Raw genomic sequence first — 17,673 nt, forward strand, 5'->3', positions numbered from 1 at the left:
CGATGCCATTGCGGGTGCAGCGTCGGGCAGAGCGAACCGAACGACGCACCGACGGTGCTGCCCTGCTCATCAGTTTGGGCAACGTCAAGCGCATCTATCGTCTAGCGATCCCTCAAAGCAGATCCAAACCGATGTGAAACGCGGGATTGCTGAACCTGGCATCATCCGCTCACCAGGATCCAAGTTCTCATTCAGGAGCCCAACCCTCCCTTCTGCCCTCCTGCCCTTCTTCCTTTCCTGACCTGTGACTCTGTCACGTCGCTGGACTGGTTCGATCCTCCACCTTGGCCAAAGAACTACCTCGTCTTCCTGCTCCTTCTTACCAATGTGCGCTTCCCACTCTCAAGCCCAGTCTGGCTGCACACGCCAACCTCCCACTTCACGCTCCTCATTCCTCCACCCACACTCCCTGCAAAGCGGATTGACAAATGCAATTAAAACGAACGATATATGACTTGAACCACTGCGCAGATGGGCGGCAGGGTATGCTGTGGGGGTATGCAAGGACTAGTGGCCCTCGTTGTGCAGATGCCTGCAGAGCGCGGTCCAGAAGCGCTCGAGGTCGGACATTTCGGCGCGCGTGCGTTTTGGCTGCGTGGGTTCAGCGTCTTGCTTCGCCTGCTCGGTGCGCGCCGCTACCTGCTGAGTCGAGAAGGGTGCGGCATGCGGTGCGAGCGACGGTGCTTGCGCTGCGATGGACGCAACTTCCGCCGCTGCTGGACGGCTAGCAGACGGTGCTGTCGCGGCGAGCTCGACGACGCCCGTAGGACGATCCGGCTTGGCCTGCGCCTGCGCCGAGCCCAGCTCGGGCACTTGCGGATTGTACAGCGTGAGGCCGGTCTCTTCGATCAAGCGATCGCGCTGCTCGGCCATGGCGCGCCGCTCGGCATTGCCCGACGGCAGCCGGTCCGAGATCCAGCTCGCGATCTCCTGCACCAGCGAATCGTCCTGGTGCTGCGGGTGGAACGACGACAGCGCCGGATGCTCGCCGTCGTGCTCACCATCATCAAGCTGCTGCGCTTCCGCAGCTTCAGCGCCCTCGTCGCTCGCCTCGGGGTCGCGCAGCGACACGCCATTCCAGCCCTCGGCCTCGGCGAGCTGCTTGAACGAGCGGAAGGCAGTGATCGGCTGTTCAACAGCCGTAGTGGCTGCTGATGCCGACGAAATTGCCGCATCCGAAGCTGGGCTCAGGCGAGCCTCTTTGGCGCTGTCCTCGGACTTGGCCGACGAGCTCTTGGACTTGGAAAAGAGGAGGCGGTTGATGTCGATCCAGTTCGAGCTCGACTTGTCTGCCTCGGCGCGTTGCTTTGGAGTGGTGTCCTCGCTGGCTTTGGTCGGGTACGGCCTACCCGTGGACGGGTTGATGTTCTGACGCCAGCGGGGGGCGCCGCCGCCGCGCAGGTCCCAGTGGTCGCACCCCTCCATGACGCCGAGAAATTCACCCCACTTGGCGCTCTCGACGCTCACGAGACCGTCGTTGCCCTGGTCCTGGCCACCAAGCGCGTCGGCACTGCCGTCGCTCTCGCCTCCCGCGGTGCGCGACTCGGCAGCCGCATCGAGGATGAGCTTGGGCAGCCACAGCGGATGCCAGATGGCGAGGCTGGGCGTGCGCGACGCAATGCTGTAGTACTTGACGCCGTCGACGTTGGGCGTCTTTGGGTTGAACACCTCGTTCATATACTTGGTCGAGAGCATGGCGTAAGCAGGCGTGTCGAGAAGCGAAAGCATGTACGAGCTGAAAGAGCCCGTGAGCGTCGAGAGCGAGCCGATGAACGAGGACAGTCCGAATGGCAGCGAGCCGTCGCCCTTTGTGCTCTGTTTGACAGCTTCCTTGACCTTGTCGGCGACGTCGTCGGTGGACGAGCCTGAAGAGATGGCCGCGCCAACCGCAGAGGACGCAGCGTTGGCAGTGGACAGGATCGAGTCGACGGGCGAGTCTTCTGAGCCTCGCTGCTTGCTTGCTGGCTTCTTGGGCAGGCTGCTGGAGCCTTGCAAGGGCTTGGGCCGGGTGAAGAGGGGCGACTTGAGCGAGTAGGGCACCTTGGTGGTGGTGCGGCTGGGACGATGCTCGCGATCGGCCAGATGGGCGCGCTCGGCTCTTGCCTCGGCGATGGCCTTCTCGATGTAGTCGTTGCCGATGCCAATGTTGGCGTTGCACCAGTCCATGAACGGGCTGCCGCGGTGCGGGGTGCTGATGGTGGTGAGACTGACGGGAGTGTACTCGTCGGCACGCGGTCGGATGTGTGTGAGGAGATGACGCACGTCGAGACCACCCATGCTGTGGGCGACAAAGTTGAGCTTCTTGCCGCGTACGCCGGCCTCGTCGCTCAGGAGGAAGTTGTGGAGCGATTCGGCGCGCTCCTGGATGGAACCGGTGGGCGGGACGCCATGGACGAGCACCTCGACGCCCATCTTCTTGCGGAGGATGTCGAGCGTCTTGGCCCAGTAGTGGATTTCGAGGCCCAAGAAAGGCCCTCGGACGTCGAAGCCGTAGAGGCCGTGGCAGAGGACGATGGGGTGGCGAGGCAAGATGATGGGGTCGTAGGTGTGTGGGTCGTGCATGACGCTGTGGATGCGTCCGACGCCGCGCGAGCGGTTGCGCGATTGAGGTGCAGCTTCTGAAGTGTCGGCGTTGCGTTGCGTCTGCTGTGTGGAAGCTCGCAACAGTGAAGCGAGCGAGCTGGTGAGGCGGTCGAGCCATGTGTTGGGTCTGGGCTGTGGATGAGCGAGTGAGCTGAGTGCAGCTCGCCCTTGTGTGCCGGGATTCTCCGACTGGAGCGTGCCGGAGAAGACGTTGGTGGTGGAGGAAGTGCCGCTAGGGAGGCGGGTGGTCGTGCGCGGACGAGCCGAGGTATGAACGCGGCGCAGCATGGCCGCTTTACGTGGCACGGCGGTGGATTGCGACGTCGGCAGACCCGCAGCTGCTGCACCGAGCAGGCTTCGGGCGTTGTCGGGCGCAGCCGAGATGGAAGAGGTTGTCTTTCTGTGCGACAGAGCGGGTGTGCAGGGGCTCGACGCTGGCGAACAGCACGAGTAGGCGGCGAGCCAGCAAATCATGGCAAGAATGCCTGCTCGGGAGCGCAGGAGGGCGTTGGTGTTTGCGACGGTTCGAGAGCACTCGGCGGTGCGTACGACGCCGTCGAACGAGGTTTGCAGACGCTGCTGGAGGACGGAGCGCATGGTGGCGTCCATGGATGCGATGTTGGTGCGGAACATTTTATGCGAACGGCCGACCGCACCGTGCTTGTCGGCTGTGGATGACCGCTTGTGGCCCGGACGACAGGATTACCTCGGCGTGACGAATCAGATCATAAGGAGGAGACGAAGCACAAAGTTGGCGGGGCAGGCGATGATCTGGGTCGTCCGATTGAACAGTGACGATCGCGATCGTGCGCCACGGCTGCAGCCGGGTGGAGAGCTTGCAGAAACGCGAATCGGAAGGCTGTGTTGGTGGTGAGCAGGGTAGTGATCGGCGAGAGGGAGGGGGCGATGAACGACGATGGCACGAGCGAGATTAAGTCTGTTTGTGCAAAGTCATCATGCTCCCTTTTGGTGGCCGGAAGAGGGTGTTGGAGAGGGGAGTTGGGTGGCCACGTTGAAGTGGAGCTTTCGAGTTGCGGATTCAGCAGCTTTCAGGCGAGCGGTGGCGGGCTGGGCTGGCTGGGCTGGACTGGACTGGAGACTGTGCTGTGCTGTGCGGTGCTGTGCGCTGTGGTGCGCTGCGTGTGTGTTTGGGTGGTTGCTTCTGTGGGCGGTCATCGGCATTAATTTTGAAGTTCAGCGCGATTTTCCAGCTGCTTCTGGCTCGGCTGGGCCAATTTAGAGCTGAATACCGTGAAATGCACGCTCTGCCGTCACCTGCTGCGTGTGCTTTTTTTTGGGGCAGAGCGTCGGGTGAATCGGCGCGGAGTGCGCCGCACTTGGTCTCAGCTAGAGCCGTGTGTGTTGTTTTGCCAGACGGCCAATTCACAACCAACACCCAACAGCGCTTTAATTTTCCGTCGGTCACCTGCTCGCCTCCACTGGCTCCCCCTGACCAGTGTTCAAGCTTGGCTGCCACGCCATGCCATGCCCCTGTCTTGTGCACGGCCTGCAAGTCTGTTTGCGCTTTGGGACCATTCGGTGCAGCCTATCGTCACAGAGCGGAGTTGCAGTCTGGTGTTTCTTGAATGTGACAAGGGTCCCCTTTTTGGCCGTGTAGCGAGGCCCCTGTAGCTGCATGTCAATTCATCGCTCCCGGAAAAAAAGGATCGACGGCAACACGTTCACCTGAACCGTAACTGCATCGCGCGGCCCGCTCACAACGTGCTGTCATGGCAGCGCCGATTCACTGATGCCTGAACGTGCATAGCCCGGATCCCCTCATTGACTCTAAGCATATCGAGACTGTCTGTCGATCGTGCACAGCCCAGAGGAGAAGCTTAGAGTTCGGCCACTGTGGATGTCCCATGGTGCTCCACAGGCAAACCCTTTGTTGGGGGTAGGAAAGGGGCAGCAGAAGTGAGCAGCTCTGCATGCTCGACGTGTCGTCACTCGATTCCGCCGAGACCTAAATTAGACATCGTCAGATTCAGCTTTTGTTTGCCTGCGGCTGGGAGCCATGCTGGAGGAGCCGAGACCGGTCCATTGGCACAGCATCCATCCTGATGCGGGGTCACGAGACACACCCTGAATGAAACGCACATGGTGAACCGGCATCTAACTTGAACTCCATCATGGTGCGGCGCTCTGACGTGTGCTATTCTCAGGAGCACTTGCGAGCAGCCCTGGCCGCACCAGGTTGCTTCCTCCAGAACACTCAGCATGCAGACATTCACCGAGCCCGCCAAGATGACACGTTGCTTGGTGTCGATGACGTCTGCATCCGAGGTTTTTCAAAACATTTGTTAGGCCCACAAAGTAACAAAAATTCTGCTCGCTGACAAAGGCTCAGGTCATTCGAAAAAGTCTGGCAAGGCTCGGAAGGCAGCGTGAGCCGCCTGCGAAGAAAAGCGAGAACCTCGAGTCGCTTGGAAACGGCGGAAGTATCGCACCTTCTCATCGTCACCAACATTCACATCGACAGGTCCTTTCGACCACAGCAACCTCTCGACCCTATTCTCGACCAGCAGACAGCCAGCAGCTGGTGTCTGTGTCCCGTATATCGCCATGCGGCCCAGCGTTTCCAGCTCCCGGGCTGCCAGCCTGGTTCTGCAGCAGAGACTGGTCTCCCTGACCATCCAGACCCCACGCATCGCCGCCGCCGTCACCCAGCTCGGTCGATCGTCCGCTATGCAGAGCTCGTCATCCTCATGCGTTCGAGCCACACTTCACACCTCTTCCCGCGCCGCTCAGGCTGCACCAGCGCCGACACCCAAGCCGGCATCCCAACCAGCCAAGGCCGAGCAGGAGATCTCCAAGTGGAAGCCCACTTCCAAGCGCGTCGGTCTCATCGCCGTCAAGCGCGGTATGACCTCCTTCTTCCTGCCCAACGGAGAGAGGATCCCGGCCACCGTTTTGCAGGTCCACTCTAACCAGATCTCGGCGCATGTTGGTTTCGGCGACAATGCCAACGAGTCCAACTACACCGCCCTGCAAGTGGCTGCCATCGATACCCCGTCGCCTTGGCACGTCACAAGGCAGGTGCGAGGTCACCTCAAGAAGGCAGGTGTCAACACGGGCAAGAGGGTCATCCACGAGTTCCCCGTCAGTGCCGACGCGCTTGTGCCGCTGGGCACGAGGCTTTCGGCCGTCCATTTCGTGCCCGGCCAGTCGGTCGACGTGCGCGGCATCACCAGGGGCCACGGCTTCCAGGGTGTCATGAAGCGCCACGGCTTCCACGGCCTTCGAGCGTCACACGGTGTGTCGATCTCGCATCGTAGCCACGGTTCCACCGGTCAGCACCAGGATCCAGGCCGTGTGTGGCCCGGCAAGAAGATGGCTGGTCGCATGGGCGGAAACAAGCACGGCACCATCCACAACCTGCTTGTCGTCCGTATCGACGCGGAGAAGGATCTCATCTACGTCAAGGGCAATGTTCCAGGCCCCAAGGGTGGCGATGTGACGGTGCAGGATGCGCGCCGACCCAGCTGGAAGGGCGAGAAGATGTACAGGAGGGGACGTCTGCCGACGGGTGAAGCGCTGTCGGGCAAGGAGCCGGACTCGATCTACCTCGCAACAGGCGTCGACAAGCTGCCTTTCCCTGCAGGCACCAAGGCCATCGCCGATAAGCTGCCTGCCATCGTCGAGATTGGTCTCACTCAGCTCAACTCGGCCAACAAGGCATGATTGGTCCTTGCTTCCCTTGACCCATTGTAACACTAGCAACTCGTCTCGAACAACATTCTTCTATTCGTAGATACGCAGAGAGACCCGCGCTGGTGATGCGGTGCATGACGGTCCCATGAGAGGAGGCCAAACGGCTTGAGAGAGGCTGGCATCGGGTGGCAGCCCGATGATCATCGCGGCTCGGTCGCGTGTCTTTGCCTGATTTTTTTCCGGGGCGATTTCGCATTCACCCGAGCCGTGGATACGACTGTGGCAGCAGGCCGTGGAGGCAAAGTGGAAGCTTTTCGAGCGATTCCGAGAAATTCCACTTGGAAGCGGCGGACCCTTCCGCTCGACTGCGCACCTTACGACATTCACATCATCGCCCCGTCACCACCCTCATCCTCACACCAATAGTGGCTCAGCTGCGCTCCGTCGATCCAGACCACTCCATACATCGCTTTGCTGTAATCCCTCTCGATTCATCCGCTGCTCCGAGAGCTGCCAGGCACACCACTCCGATCAACCCACCTTTTGAGGTCCACTTTCGTCCGTTTGGCCTCCACCCGGACTCACGGCTGTCTGCATTTACCACGACAACCACTTTCTATCACACGACTTACTCGGTACTAGAACCAAGATGGTAGGTGCACTCGGCTGCAATATCCAGATCTGCGTATCCAGTGGTGCATGACGCTGACCTTGCTTTCACTTACCTCCTTGTTCGCTTGCTTTGCGGTACATCAGTCTCTTCCCAAGACGCTCGCACAGATTCTGTTCGTCGGAACTCAGATCGTGGGCAAGGCGCTGCTCGAGGCCGGACGACAGGCAGGAAGGAATGCTCGTGCAGGCCGAGTCGAGGCCGCTGCAGGCGCGGCAGGTGCAGGATCCGGTTCGGCTGCATCGCCATCAGACCAGCTCACAAGGACACATCGCATGACGCTCGACGAGGCCAAGTTGATCCTCAATCTCAAGCAGGACCTCTCGGCGGCTGGCCTCAGTGGAGGCGAAGGCAAGACTGTGCTCGAGCAGGTGCGCGAGTCCATGGTCAAGAGCTACGACCATCTGTTTGCCACCAACGCGCCACCAGCACCAAAAGGACAGAAGGGCGGAGGAGCCGGCTCGTTCTACATTCAGAGCAAGGTGGTCCGCGCTCGCGAGAGGATCGAGGCCGAGTGGTCGCTCTTGGATGCGGCCAAGAAGCCCGAGGCGGATGCGGCCGAAACACCCGCGAACGCAGCCAACAAGCCCGAGCAGTCCGACAAGTCGCCATGACGACCCCATCGGACATCCTTTGCAAAACGACCATAGACCGACGACTCTTTTTTCTCTGGCAGAAACTTCAGCCAGGAGCTTTCGGAACTGTCGACTGTAAATACTGTATCATCACCAACCTCACGCTTGCGCTGAAGGCAACCAGCTCTTCGAGCTCGCATAACTGCATATTCACCATTCTTCGCTCTTCTCCTATCTCTGCGCTAGCGTGCGTGAGCCGAGCCTTAATGATGGAGGTGACATGTGCTTGTGAGGCCATACCGGCCTCTACTCTTGGGGCCACGCTGGAGAAAGGAGCTCATTGTAGCGGCAGTCTGTGGCACCAGTCCTCGCGACTCATCACGGCTGGCCAGCCTTGGGCTCTGTCACGGAACCAAAGCCGCGATAGGTAGTCCCACACCAACAAGCGGCTCTCTTGAATCAAGCCCTGTCTGGCCGCTGCGGAGGAGGCTCAGATGTGTACCACCCAAATTGTGGAGGATGGGGTCGAGGTTGAGCGGAACTCGAAGCGTTGCGGTGGGCCGGGGTGACTCGCTCAAGAATTGACTCGGAGGTGGAGCCGAGAAATTGAGCTCAAAGCGCTGGGAGTGGCTGCGCACTTCCAAAAATTGAGCCGCTCCAGAGCCGCCGTCATTTCTTCCAGGTTCTAGGCCAGCAGTCGAGGCGAGGCGCAGCGCATGCCCGCCCGACCCTTTTTTCTTTGCGCAGCCCGCACGTACCTCCAACCGTCGAGCACAGCTCCTCCTCTTCCTCTCACTACCACGACCGCAACCGACCAACTTTATACCATACTGGAGTGAGGTCATCTGAATCCGAATCAGCTCGCTTCTTGACACCACACCCTCGATTACGCCAGCGGACCCGCAACACGACCGGCCGATCCGCGCACGACATCATGGCGTCTCCATTCCCAGTGGCTCTGCCCGTGTCCGAGACACGGGCGCACAACGACTCGCCTGCGGTGCTCATGAAGGTCACCACAGAGACTGCGCGCAGGAACGAAAAGATCCTTCCCAAAGACGGCGAGCCCAACATCCTCGTCACCTCCGCCCTGCCCTACGTCAACAACGTGCCCCACCTCGGCAACATCATCGGCTCCACGCTCAGCGCCGATGTATACGCACGATACTCGCGCACGCGCAATCGCAACACGCTCTACATCTGCGGCACGGATGAGTACGGCACCGCCACCGAGACCAAGGCGCTAGAGGACGGCGTCACACCGCAGCAGCTTTGCGACAAGTACCACGCGCTCCACGCCCAGGTCTACGAGTGGTTCCAGATCGGCTTCGACCACTTTGGCCGCACCACCACGCCCAAGCAGACCGAGATCGCACAGGACATCTTCCTCAAGCTCCACAAGAACGGCTATCTCGAGGAGCGCACCATGACCCAGCTCTTCTGCGAAAACTGCACGCGCTTCCTCGCCGACCGCTACGTCGAGGGCGAGTGCCCGCGCTGCGGCTACGACGACGCTCGCGGTGACCAGTGCGACAAGTGTGGCCAGCTCTACGATGCCGTCGAGCTTGTCAAGCCCAGATGCAAGCTCTGCTCGTCGGCGCCCGTCCAGCGCGAGTCCTCGCACATGTTCATCCGCATCGACCAGCTCCAGCCCTTGACCGAGGCGTGGGCCAAGGAGCAGGCCCAGAAGGGCGGTTGGAGCTCCAACGGCAAGTTCATCACCGAGAGCTGGTTCAAGGAGGGTCTCAAGCCCTTCAGCTTGACGCGCGACCTCAAGTGGGGCGTGCCCGTCCCCATCAAGGGCATGGAGGACAAGGTGCTGTACGTGTGGTTCGATGCGCCCATCGGCTACCCGAGCATCACCGCCAACTACACCGACGAGTGGGAGCAGTGGTGGAAGAACCCGGACAACGTCAAGCTCTACCAGTTCATGGGCAAGGACAACGTGCGCTTCCACACCGTCATCTTCCCCTCGTGCCTCATCGGCAGCAAGGACCCCTACACGCTCCTCCACCACATCAACACCACCGAGTACCTCCAGTACGAGGGCGGCAAGTTCTCCAAGTCGAGAAACATCGGCGTATTCGGCGACAAGGCACGCGACCTCGGTCTGTCGGCGTCCGTGTGGCGATACTACCTGCTGGCCAACCGTCCCGAGACGGCCGACAGCCAATTCGCATGGCGTGACTTTATCGCGCGCAACAACTCGGAGCTGCTCGCCAATCTCGGCAACTTCTGCAACCGCGTGCTGACGTTCATGAAGAAGTACGACTATGTTATCCCGGCGATTCCGGACGACTCGGAGCTGCGCTCGTACAAGGAGGGCGCGCTGGTGTCGGCGGCGGAAGACGATGCGTCGGCGAGCGTGCTCTCGCGCTTCGCGCGCGACGTCAACTCCATCCTGGCGCAGTACATTGCGTCGATGGAGGCGGTCAAGATCCGATCGGGTCTGCAGCACATGATGGCGCTCTCGGCGCGCGGCAACGTCTTCCTGGTGGAGTCGCACTTTGACAATGCGCTGTTTAGCGACAACCGCGCGCGCTGCGACGAGGTGATGATCGTTGCGCTCAACCTCATCTGGCTGCTTTCGGCGCTCATCCATCCGTTCATGCCCGAGACGTCGGATGCGATTCTGAAGCAGCTCGATGCGCCTCCTCGCACCGTCCCCGAGGACGGCAAATTCGCGCTCGACCTGCTTGCCGGCCACAAGATCGGCAAGGCGTCGCACCTGTTCAAGCAGATCGACCCGAAGCAGGAGGAGGTTTGGCGCGTCCAGTTTGGCGGTAGCGCCGATGGGGCGGTGCAGGAGGAGAAGCCGCAGATGAGCAAGAAGCAGGCCATGAAGGCGGCCAAGGCGGCCAAGAAGCAGGCGGAAGCCGCCAAGCCGCAGGTGAAGAACAAGACGCCCGAACTGTTGCAGCTCGAGCAGCAGGTCGCCACCGAGGGCGATGCGCTCAAGAAGCTCAAGGAGGACGCCAAGAAGGCGGAATCGGCCGACGACAAGGCCAAGCTCGACAAGGACGTCGAAGCCAAGCTCGCCGGCTTCCTCGCGTTGAAGAAGGACCTCGAGACGCTCACCGCCTCGTTGGCCAAGCTCGAACTCGAGGCCGAAACCGCTGCACAGTAAAAGAGCCACAGCCATGTAGACTTTGAGATCATTTCGACATTCAATTTGCATTTCTTCAACCAAGATTCGAGCGAGGGAAGGAAGAAGCCTAGGCTGCTGAGCGTGGGGCAGGTTGCGAGATCATAAAGTAGCCCAAGCTTGCATTTGCCTCTGCCGCCACTTGGAACGGCTGTCGATCGTGCGCCACGGATTCGATGATCTTTGGCAGAGCCGACAGAGCGAGTCTGGAGCGAGCTTTGGTAGCGAGCACGTCGTGTTCGAGACGTTCGAGTGTCGCCAGCAGGCGTGCTGCGTTGATGGCGATGCTTTCGCAATGGAATGTGAGTTCAACACGCTCGCTCGACTCGAGGCTGGCATACTGTGCCGACAGTGGCGGGCGCGAGAGGTAGTGGTGCGATGCGGTGGCAGAGAGCGCCGGATGCGCCATGTGCGCGCGGGCCGATGCGTGCGGCTGGATGGTGAGCGTACACGAGGTTGTGTCAAACTCGAGCACACGTGAATCCGGTTCTTGCTCCGGCAGTATCTTCTCCGACCTCCTCCCGCTCGCACCCGCATATAGTTCGCCCTGCAACTCGCCGGTGGGTTTGGGCTTGAACCAGTCGCGAAAGACGCGATCGAGCCCCTCGGCGAGCGACTTTGAAAAGCGCAGCCGGTGATTGGCCGCTTCATCGCCCCGCAGCAGCGCGGCAATGGTGGCGTTGGTGTCCTGGATGCTCCTGCGCGCCGTGAGCGTCAGGATCAGGCTTTCGAACGAGTCGAGCGGGTCGAGCTGAAACGCGTAGCACGCCGGCTTGTGCGCAGCGCGGCGCGGCAGCCTTGCTTCCAGGCCCGCGGGCGCTGCTCGAGTGCCCGGTGGCCCGGCCCAGTCGTACGCATCTAAGGGCTCCTCCAGACTTGGGCCGGGCGCGGTCGTCTGCGCCTGCTCGCCATTTTGGCGCGCCGAGCTCATGCTGTTGCGCACGAGGTGATGTCGATTGGCTGCCTCGAGGTTGTGCCTGAGGAAGGGGAAGGGCGCGCTGGCGATCTCGTGTGCGATGGCTCTTGCCCTCGATGTGCTCGCTGTGGAGCTGGATCGGCTGCGCGATCGCAGCGACGCTGCCGACGACGGGTTGCGCGACAGCCCAGGTCGGGAAGGCAGCCGCTCTTCGAGGTCGAGCGAGCTGGACACGAGGGTCTGCATCGCGCGTTGCTGGTCATTCTGATGGAGCCCGGGTAGGAAGGGCTGGAAAGGCGTCGCGACGTATGGGTTGGCGCCCGTGCGGATGCGCTCAGGACCGATTGACACCGAGTTGCCTCGCCCTCTACCTGAGCCGCGTCCGCCTCGAAGCCGCTCCGAGTCCGTCGTGACACGGCTGCTGGCGCCATTGGAGAACTGGAACACGGCAGCAGAGGACATAGGTTGGCGCTTGGAGTATGCGCAGGGTGTGACGGAAGCAAAGTGGGAAAAGTGCAATGTATGCTTGGCGGTGACGGTGTCGATGGGTCGCTGGGCCTCAAACTCGAGCACCGTGGCGTCGTCCGGATCGGCCGAGTGGCATCCGATTCCGAGGTAGCGCAGACAGTAGCGCTGAATGTGGGCCTCTGTCAAGTCGTGGAAGTGGTGGTTGGTGAGCGAGAGCGTGCGCACCAGCACCTTGGCTGGCAGGAAGACGAGGATGTATGCTTGAAGTTCGAGTGGAAGCCGGTCGAGCATGGTTGTGTGGGTGGTGTACGCGATGTAAATCTGGTTCAGTAGGATCGTATGAGCTCGTAGGTAGATGTGAAGGACGATAGAGGCGAGTAACCTGATGCTAGAGCTTAGGCAAGGGAGGGGCTGGGGACGAGGACGAGGATGCGGATGAGGAGGCCGGCGCCGTCTTGAGTAACAGCCGTGCCGTGGGGCACTTTCATGCAGTCGCGTGTGCGCAGGGTCGGGCGAATCGAGGCACCAGACCAGTCTCGTTCCTTTCTTTTTTTTGGGGGGATGCACGTCAAACGCAAAAGGGTCGCAGGTGTGCATCTTGACCCTGCCGATAACGGCGGCTCAGGCACCACACCTCTGTCCACACGCGCATCTCCACTTTTTCAGCCTTCACGCTCCGAAAGCTCGTCATATGGCCCGCCTCAGTTAGTCGCACCGAGTCGCCATGATCGTCTGTTGTCGTGCAACGCTGTGCAACCGGATCATTCACCGCATCGATCGTCTTCACACTCTCAAATGCCGTCCAAACTTTTTTGGGTAGCGCTCTGAGGCCGAAGGTCATCTTCTGGATTCAGCTCAACACCACCAGCTGGGAGTGAAACGCCGTTCATCGCGCGCAAAGGCCCACAGAGCCGCAAGACCCCGAAGCGGTGCACAGGTCAATTCTTGTTGTTGTTAGGGTCGACAGACGAACAGCTTGGGTAGGCACGTTGTTTGTTTGATCGCCGAGAAATGACACCAGATTTCGTCTTTTTCGAAAAAAATAACGATGGTCATGTGACTGAGCTCAAAGCTCGGCCGAGGTTGATCCAAGCCCAACGGCCCGTCGACGCGGAGAGCACGCATCAGTCGACGAAGAGTTCTTGGCTTCAACCCGGCAGAATTTAGGCAGCGCTCAGCAGGATGCAAAGTGCGTCAGTTGGACCCGGGCTAAAAGCTGCCTTCTGCGCCCAGCGTCTGGTGGCCGTCGAGGGGTTTCTTTGAGAAGGCCGCGGCGAGCGGTTGAGTCGGAGCCCACAGCAGTGAGCAGCAGCGCAGCTCGAGTGTCGAATCCCAAGTTTGAGAGCGCAGTTGGTTGATCGCTGTCGGCGGGCCCAGTAAGGCAACTTGGCCGTCGACACCTGCTCCTCACCATCACCACCACCCATCCCATCAAGGTAAGTCTCGACAACACGTATGGCATCGCATCGTGCCGTTCGATCTGAGCACGGCAGAGCATCAATCTCGACAACACGCAGTCCACCAGTCCAACCTCCGACATTCTTCGACCAGCGCAAACTGCGACCAATTCGAAGCATCAGCATCAATCTACCAAAAGTCTCGCTATCTTCTGCGCACGTACATCTTCGTCATCCGCTTCTGGAACATCCGCCTTCCGACACTTCTCTTGATCATTGACGCCAGGTCGAAATCTGCGAAAGACCCGACGCAGCGCCTCGATCTCCGACTTGCACTCCTGCACGCACCGAACTCGACCTTTTCTTCACCTTTGCGTCTTGTTCTCGTTCCACTCGCTTTGCTCGCCTGCTCAGATCAACAGCTCTACTGCGCTCCGCCCACTCGTTCCACGCACCTTCACGACCAACCCGCTAAGCATTGCCCAACCCGCACCGTTCCACCCTCTTGCAGTGATTCAAGATGTCCAAGGCCGCCGTTGGTACCAAGTTCCGCATGACCCTGGCTCTGCCAGTCGGCGCCGTCATGAACTGCGCCGACAACTCTGGCGCCAAGAACCTCTTCGTCATTGCCGTCCACGGCATCGGTGCCCGTCTTAACCGTCTCCCCGCCGCCGCCGCCGGTGACATGGTCGTCGCTTCCGTCAAGAAGGGTAAGCCCGAGCTCCGTAAGAAGGGTAAGTATCAGAATTTCGTTCCGTCAAAGTCAGCAGCAGCAGTCATCGTCGTCGCCAGCACAATCGTCCAGCACGTTCGCACATCAGCACATCACTCGCAACCCACCGGCAGGAAGCCTCTCAGGGGACCCCACTAGAGGATTTGGATTGCAGGAGGAAGAGCATCTCGTCGTAGGAGAGGACATTGGTGCGCAGGCTGCATCGAGCCGCAAAGGAGCGTGGTCAGCCGTTGGCAACCAGTTGCAGCAGTCATGGTTGCAGAGCGTCCCTCACCATCCAGTGAAGGGCCAAATGATTCCCGTGCAGTCTCGCAGGAAGCTCAGCGAATCGTGGACATCCGTTGGATGCAGGGATCAATACTTTGTGCTTGGGTGGGCCTGATTCGGAGTAATTTGCAGCGCATGCTTGTTTCGCCAGCGCAAGACAGTGCCCGGGGGCGGACTACAACGACCGGCAGACGACGACGCTGCTGCGATTTTCAGCCATTGATTGCCAACAGCGATACTGATACCTCGACATTCCCTTACCCAAACTGCAGTCATGCCCGCCGTTGTCGTCCGCCAGCGCAAGCCCTGGAGGCGTCGTGACGGTGTCTTCCTCTACTTCGAGGACAACGCCGGTGTTATCGTCAACCCCAAGGGTGAGATGAAGGGTTCGGCCATCACTGGCCCCGTTGCCAAGGAGTGCGCCGACATCTGGCCACGAATTGCCTCCAACGCCGGTACCGTCGTCTAAGCGCGCACACCATCCCTTGCCGCTTTCCTCCCCTCCGCACCTCTTGTATTTCATACAGTCCGCATCTCACGGACTCTCGCATCTGTTGGCGGCGGGCGAACGCTGTCCTCACTCGCCCAACGTGCCTTGTCGTCACGTCCTACATCTGATACGACATCACTCTCACTCCCTCCTTCCCCCAAAAAATGACAGCATGCTCCTCATAACACTGCATTGGATGCACAGCTTGCGTGGACTGTTCACTGAATTGAGAGCAGCAGAACGACGGCAGCACCAAAGTGAGGGCACGTTGAAGACCTCTCGTGTCGTGGCTGAATGAAGCGGCGAGCCAGCCTGAGGTGTGGAGGAGGCTAGTGGAGGCGGACGGCAAAATTGTTTACGTCGAAACCCTTGCTGACGTGGTTTGAGCGCCTTTCTGCTTCTTGCAAGACCACCACTCGCGCTGTCGCTCACCTTCACCCTACGCTGTGGATATGGATCTCGAAGCTGCGCCATGATTTGACGGTGCCGAATTGGTCCTGAAGTCGGAGCGATATGCGAGCCAGCGACTTGCGTGCTCAGGACCCGCAGTCATGACTTCCACAGTGGGAGGCGGCCACGAAGCCACCGAGCTCGACGTCGAAGCTCTCGCCGAGGAGCTATCACGGTCTTCGATCCACGACCCCGTCGGGCATCTACTGGTCCGGCTCGACGATGCACAAGGCTACGACAGGCTGCCGCAGCCCACCTTGCCGCCCGAGGTGCTCGAGAGGGTGGTGCGACACATCCAACCCGACGTGCTGGTTGGAGACCCTGTCGCCTACATTACGCTGGTGCGGCTCAGCTGCGTCAGCCGTCTCATGCGCCACTGGGCGCTCGAAGCACTCTACTCGGTCATCATCCTTCCGCGCCACGTTCGCGAGTTCCGCAAGTGGTACTCGCGCTCCGTCAAGTCGCAACCGGCCTTCCAGTTCGCAGGCTACAGCCGGGCGCTCTTCAGCGGCTTGGACGATGTATCCAGACTGACCTCCTTCTCCGCCGGCTGGGATCACGAGCTCCTGCGCCTGCTGCACTACTGCGGCCCAACGCTCACACACCTCTCGCTGTGGCGTTCCGAGTCGATGGCGCTGCTGCGCGATCCGGGTCAAGTTCGCGAGGGCTACCGCTTCGGCACGTCTCAGCCCGTGCAGGTGTGGGGAGACAAGGAGGCGGACGCCGAAGTCGAGGTGGCCGATGACGAGGACGACGGTTTTGTTGCACCGCCCGAGGCAGCTCATGCGGACGACCTGTTCAGCAAAGAGGAGCTCGACGACATGCCCGGCTGGCTTCAGGCCGAGATCAGGCTGCAGGGTACTCGAGCCGTCACGATCCGACACAAGGCGCATCTGACGCCCACGCGCCGAATCACGCGTCGCCAACAGGGCTGCCAGCCGACGCATCTCAGCATCATGATGAGCTTGCCGCTGCTGGAGCACGAAGATCCGAAAGTGTTCCCCAGGATGCTCATCTGGCACCGGGTGCAGGAGCTCGACGTGCACATTTCCACCCCTGGCCACACGCCCAGGATCTTGCGGCTACTTGCGAGCCTGCGCGAGTCTCCAATACGTCGGCTGAGGATTTCGACGAGCTTCTCTTCGCTATGCATGATGACGCCGCCCTTTCCGCCGTCCAGGCGGGAGCAGGAAGCCCGGGAGAATGGTGAAGAACTCGAGATGAACGATCGCAGCGGGACCTTCGCCGCCGAGTCACCGTATGGAAGCAATAAGCCTGCTCTCAACCTGTGTGATGCGCTTACAAGCATCTTGCGGGATGAGGTGCTGCGAGGGGTGCTGATCGACGAGCTGCAAGGCAAGCCGCACACCGCCGTCGCTCATCTGGAGCACTTGATGCTTCGGTGCTGCCTCGACGGTCCCAACCGACGATGGAGCAGCAAGCCAGACTGCGTCGACGTTGCTGATCCAAGCACGCCTGCTTCGGCATTCGATACGCAGGCCAGGTCGTCGTCTCGGCCGGCGTGGGCAGCGGGTCGGGCGAGCGACTTTCGTCTAACCATCACGCGCGGAAACCAGGCCTTGTGGGCCAAACTCAAGGACCGCCTGTGGGACTTTCGCCAGCGAGCCGAAGGGCTCAGCGAAGGCTCGTGGGAAATGCTGTCATAGCTGGAACCAGCACCTCACGGAAAGCCCAGTCGGACGACGACAGCCATCTGCTCATAAGTTCATCTGCTACGCAAGGCTTTCACTCGGCTTTCCCAGTAACGATACACATCCTACGTAAGATAGAATGAAGACGATAATGGAGCATACCCTCGCAAATATGTAGTCCCCACCTTCCCGACTGTCGATGACGTGAGGAGGCGATTGTTTCGTGTGAAGACATCGTATCGCTGTGCAACCGTGTGGGATACAATGATGGCCAAAAGGCCGCCTGCCGTGTAGAGTGAAATCGGTAACCTTTGGCTATGACCCCCCCAGGCCGTCCAAGGCAACGTCCAGAAAAATCATTTCCGGTCCGCTGTGGGACGGCGGCGGTCTGAATCGACTTTTCGAGCTTCAGCCCAGTTGAGTTATTCAAAGCGCGGCTTTTGGGTCGGGCAATCAGGCACACCAAAAAGGCAGCAGCAACAGAAGCAGCAGCAGAGCACGGCTGCCCACTTACCCGCAACCCGAAAAAAAGAGGTCCCGGCTACCGCCACGTTTCGCGATAGCATCGCTCGCCGTGTCGCCATTCCCACCATCCACCTCTGTCGATGCTCGTGTGCGCAAGCTGCTGCTCAGCAAACAGCTAGCCACCGTGCGTCTGCGGCAAGTGCGACGC

At 60.5% G+C, this 17,673-nt stretch overlaps 7 protein-coding genes across 7 annotated transcripts; 5 read left to right on the forward strand and 2 right to left on the reverse strand.

Moving 5' to 3' along the window:
* Window positions 1-507: 507 nt before the first annotated feature.
* Window positions 508-3,216, reverse strand: PAN0_009d3775 (lipase 2; the record flags this gene model as incomplete). The annotated part of the gene is made up of 1 exon (XM_014800735.1): window positions 508-3,216. The coding sequence occupies one exon, from the start codon at window positions 3,214-3,216 to the stop codon at window positions 508-510; it is 2,709 nt and encodes a 902-aa protein (XP_014656221.1).
* A 1,499-nt stretch (window positions 3,217-4,715) lies between these two features.
* On the forward strand, window positions 4,716-6,267 carry PAN0_009c3776 (mitochondrial 54S ribosomal protein YmL9; the record flags this gene model as incomplete). Its single annotated transcript, XM_014800736.1, has 2 exons — window positions 4,716-4,869; window positions 5,066-6,267. 2 exons carry the CDS (start codon window positions 4,716-4,718, stop codon window positions 6,265-6,267), a joined length of 1,356 nt encoding a protein of 451 aa, XP_014656222.1.
* A 619-nt stretch (window positions 6,268-6,886) lies between these two features.
* On the forward strand, window positions 6,887-7,521 carry PAN0_009c3777 (protein transporter; the record flags this gene model as incomplete). Its single annotated transcript, XM_014800737.1, has 2 exons — window positions 6,887-6,889; window positions 6,994-7,521. 2 exons carry the CDS (start codon window positions 6,887-6,889, stop codon window positions 7,519-7,521), a joined length of 531 nt encoding a protein of 176 aa, XP_014656223.1.
* An 895-nt stretch (window positions 7,522-8,416) lies between these two features.
* On the forward strand, window positions 8,417-10,609 carry PAN0_009c3778 (methionyl-tRNA synthetase; the record flags this gene model as incomplete). Its single annotated transcript, XM_014800738.1, has 1 exon — window positions 8,417-10,609. One exon carries the CDS (start codon window positions 8,417-8,419, stop codon window positions 10,607-10,609), a length of 2,193 nt encoding a protein of 730 aa, XP_014656224.1.
* An 88-nt stretch (window positions 10,610-10,697) lies between these two features.
* PAN0_009d3779 (uncharacterized protein) lies at window positions 10,698-12,302 on the reverse strand (the record flags this gene model as incomplete). The annotated part of the gene is made up of 1 exon (XM_014800739.1): window positions 10,698-12,302. One exon carries the CDS (start codon window positions 12,300-12,302, stop codon window positions 10,698-10,700), a length of 1,605 nt encoding a protein of 534 aa, XP_014656225.1.
* A 1,626-nt stretch (window positions 12,303-13,928) lies between these two features.
* Window positions 13,929-14,877, forward strand: PAN0_009c3780 (60S ribosomal protein L23; the record flags this gene model as incomplete). The annotated part of the gene is made up of 3 exons (XM_014800740.1): window positions 13,929-14,142; window positions 14,255-14,329; window positions 14,681-14,877. 3 exons carry the CDS (start codon window positions 13,929-13,931, stop codon window positions 14,875-14,877), a joined length of 486 nt encoding a protein of 161 aa, XP_014656226.1.
* A 572-nt stretch (window positions 14,878-15,449) lies between these two features.
* Window positions 15,450-17,015, forward strand: PAN0_009c3781 (uncharacterized protein; the record flags this gene model as incomplete). Its single annotated transcript, XM_014800741.1, has 1 exon — window positions 15,450-17,015. One exon carries the CDS (start codon window positions 15,450-15,452, stop codon window positions 17,013-17,015), a length of 1,566 nt encoding a protein of 521 aa, XP_014656227.1.
* Between the last annotated feature and the right edge of the window lie 658 nt (window positions 17,016-17,673).

This window comes from Moesziomyces antarcticus, assembly GCF_000747765.1.
Source record: "Moesziomyces antarcticus DNA, scaffold: scaffold_v10009, strain JCM 10317, whole genome shotgun sequence".
Taxonomy (NCBI): Eukaryota; Fungi; Basidiomycota; class Ustilaginomycetes; order Ustilaginales; family Ustilaginaceae; genus Moesziomyces; species Moesziomyces antarcticus.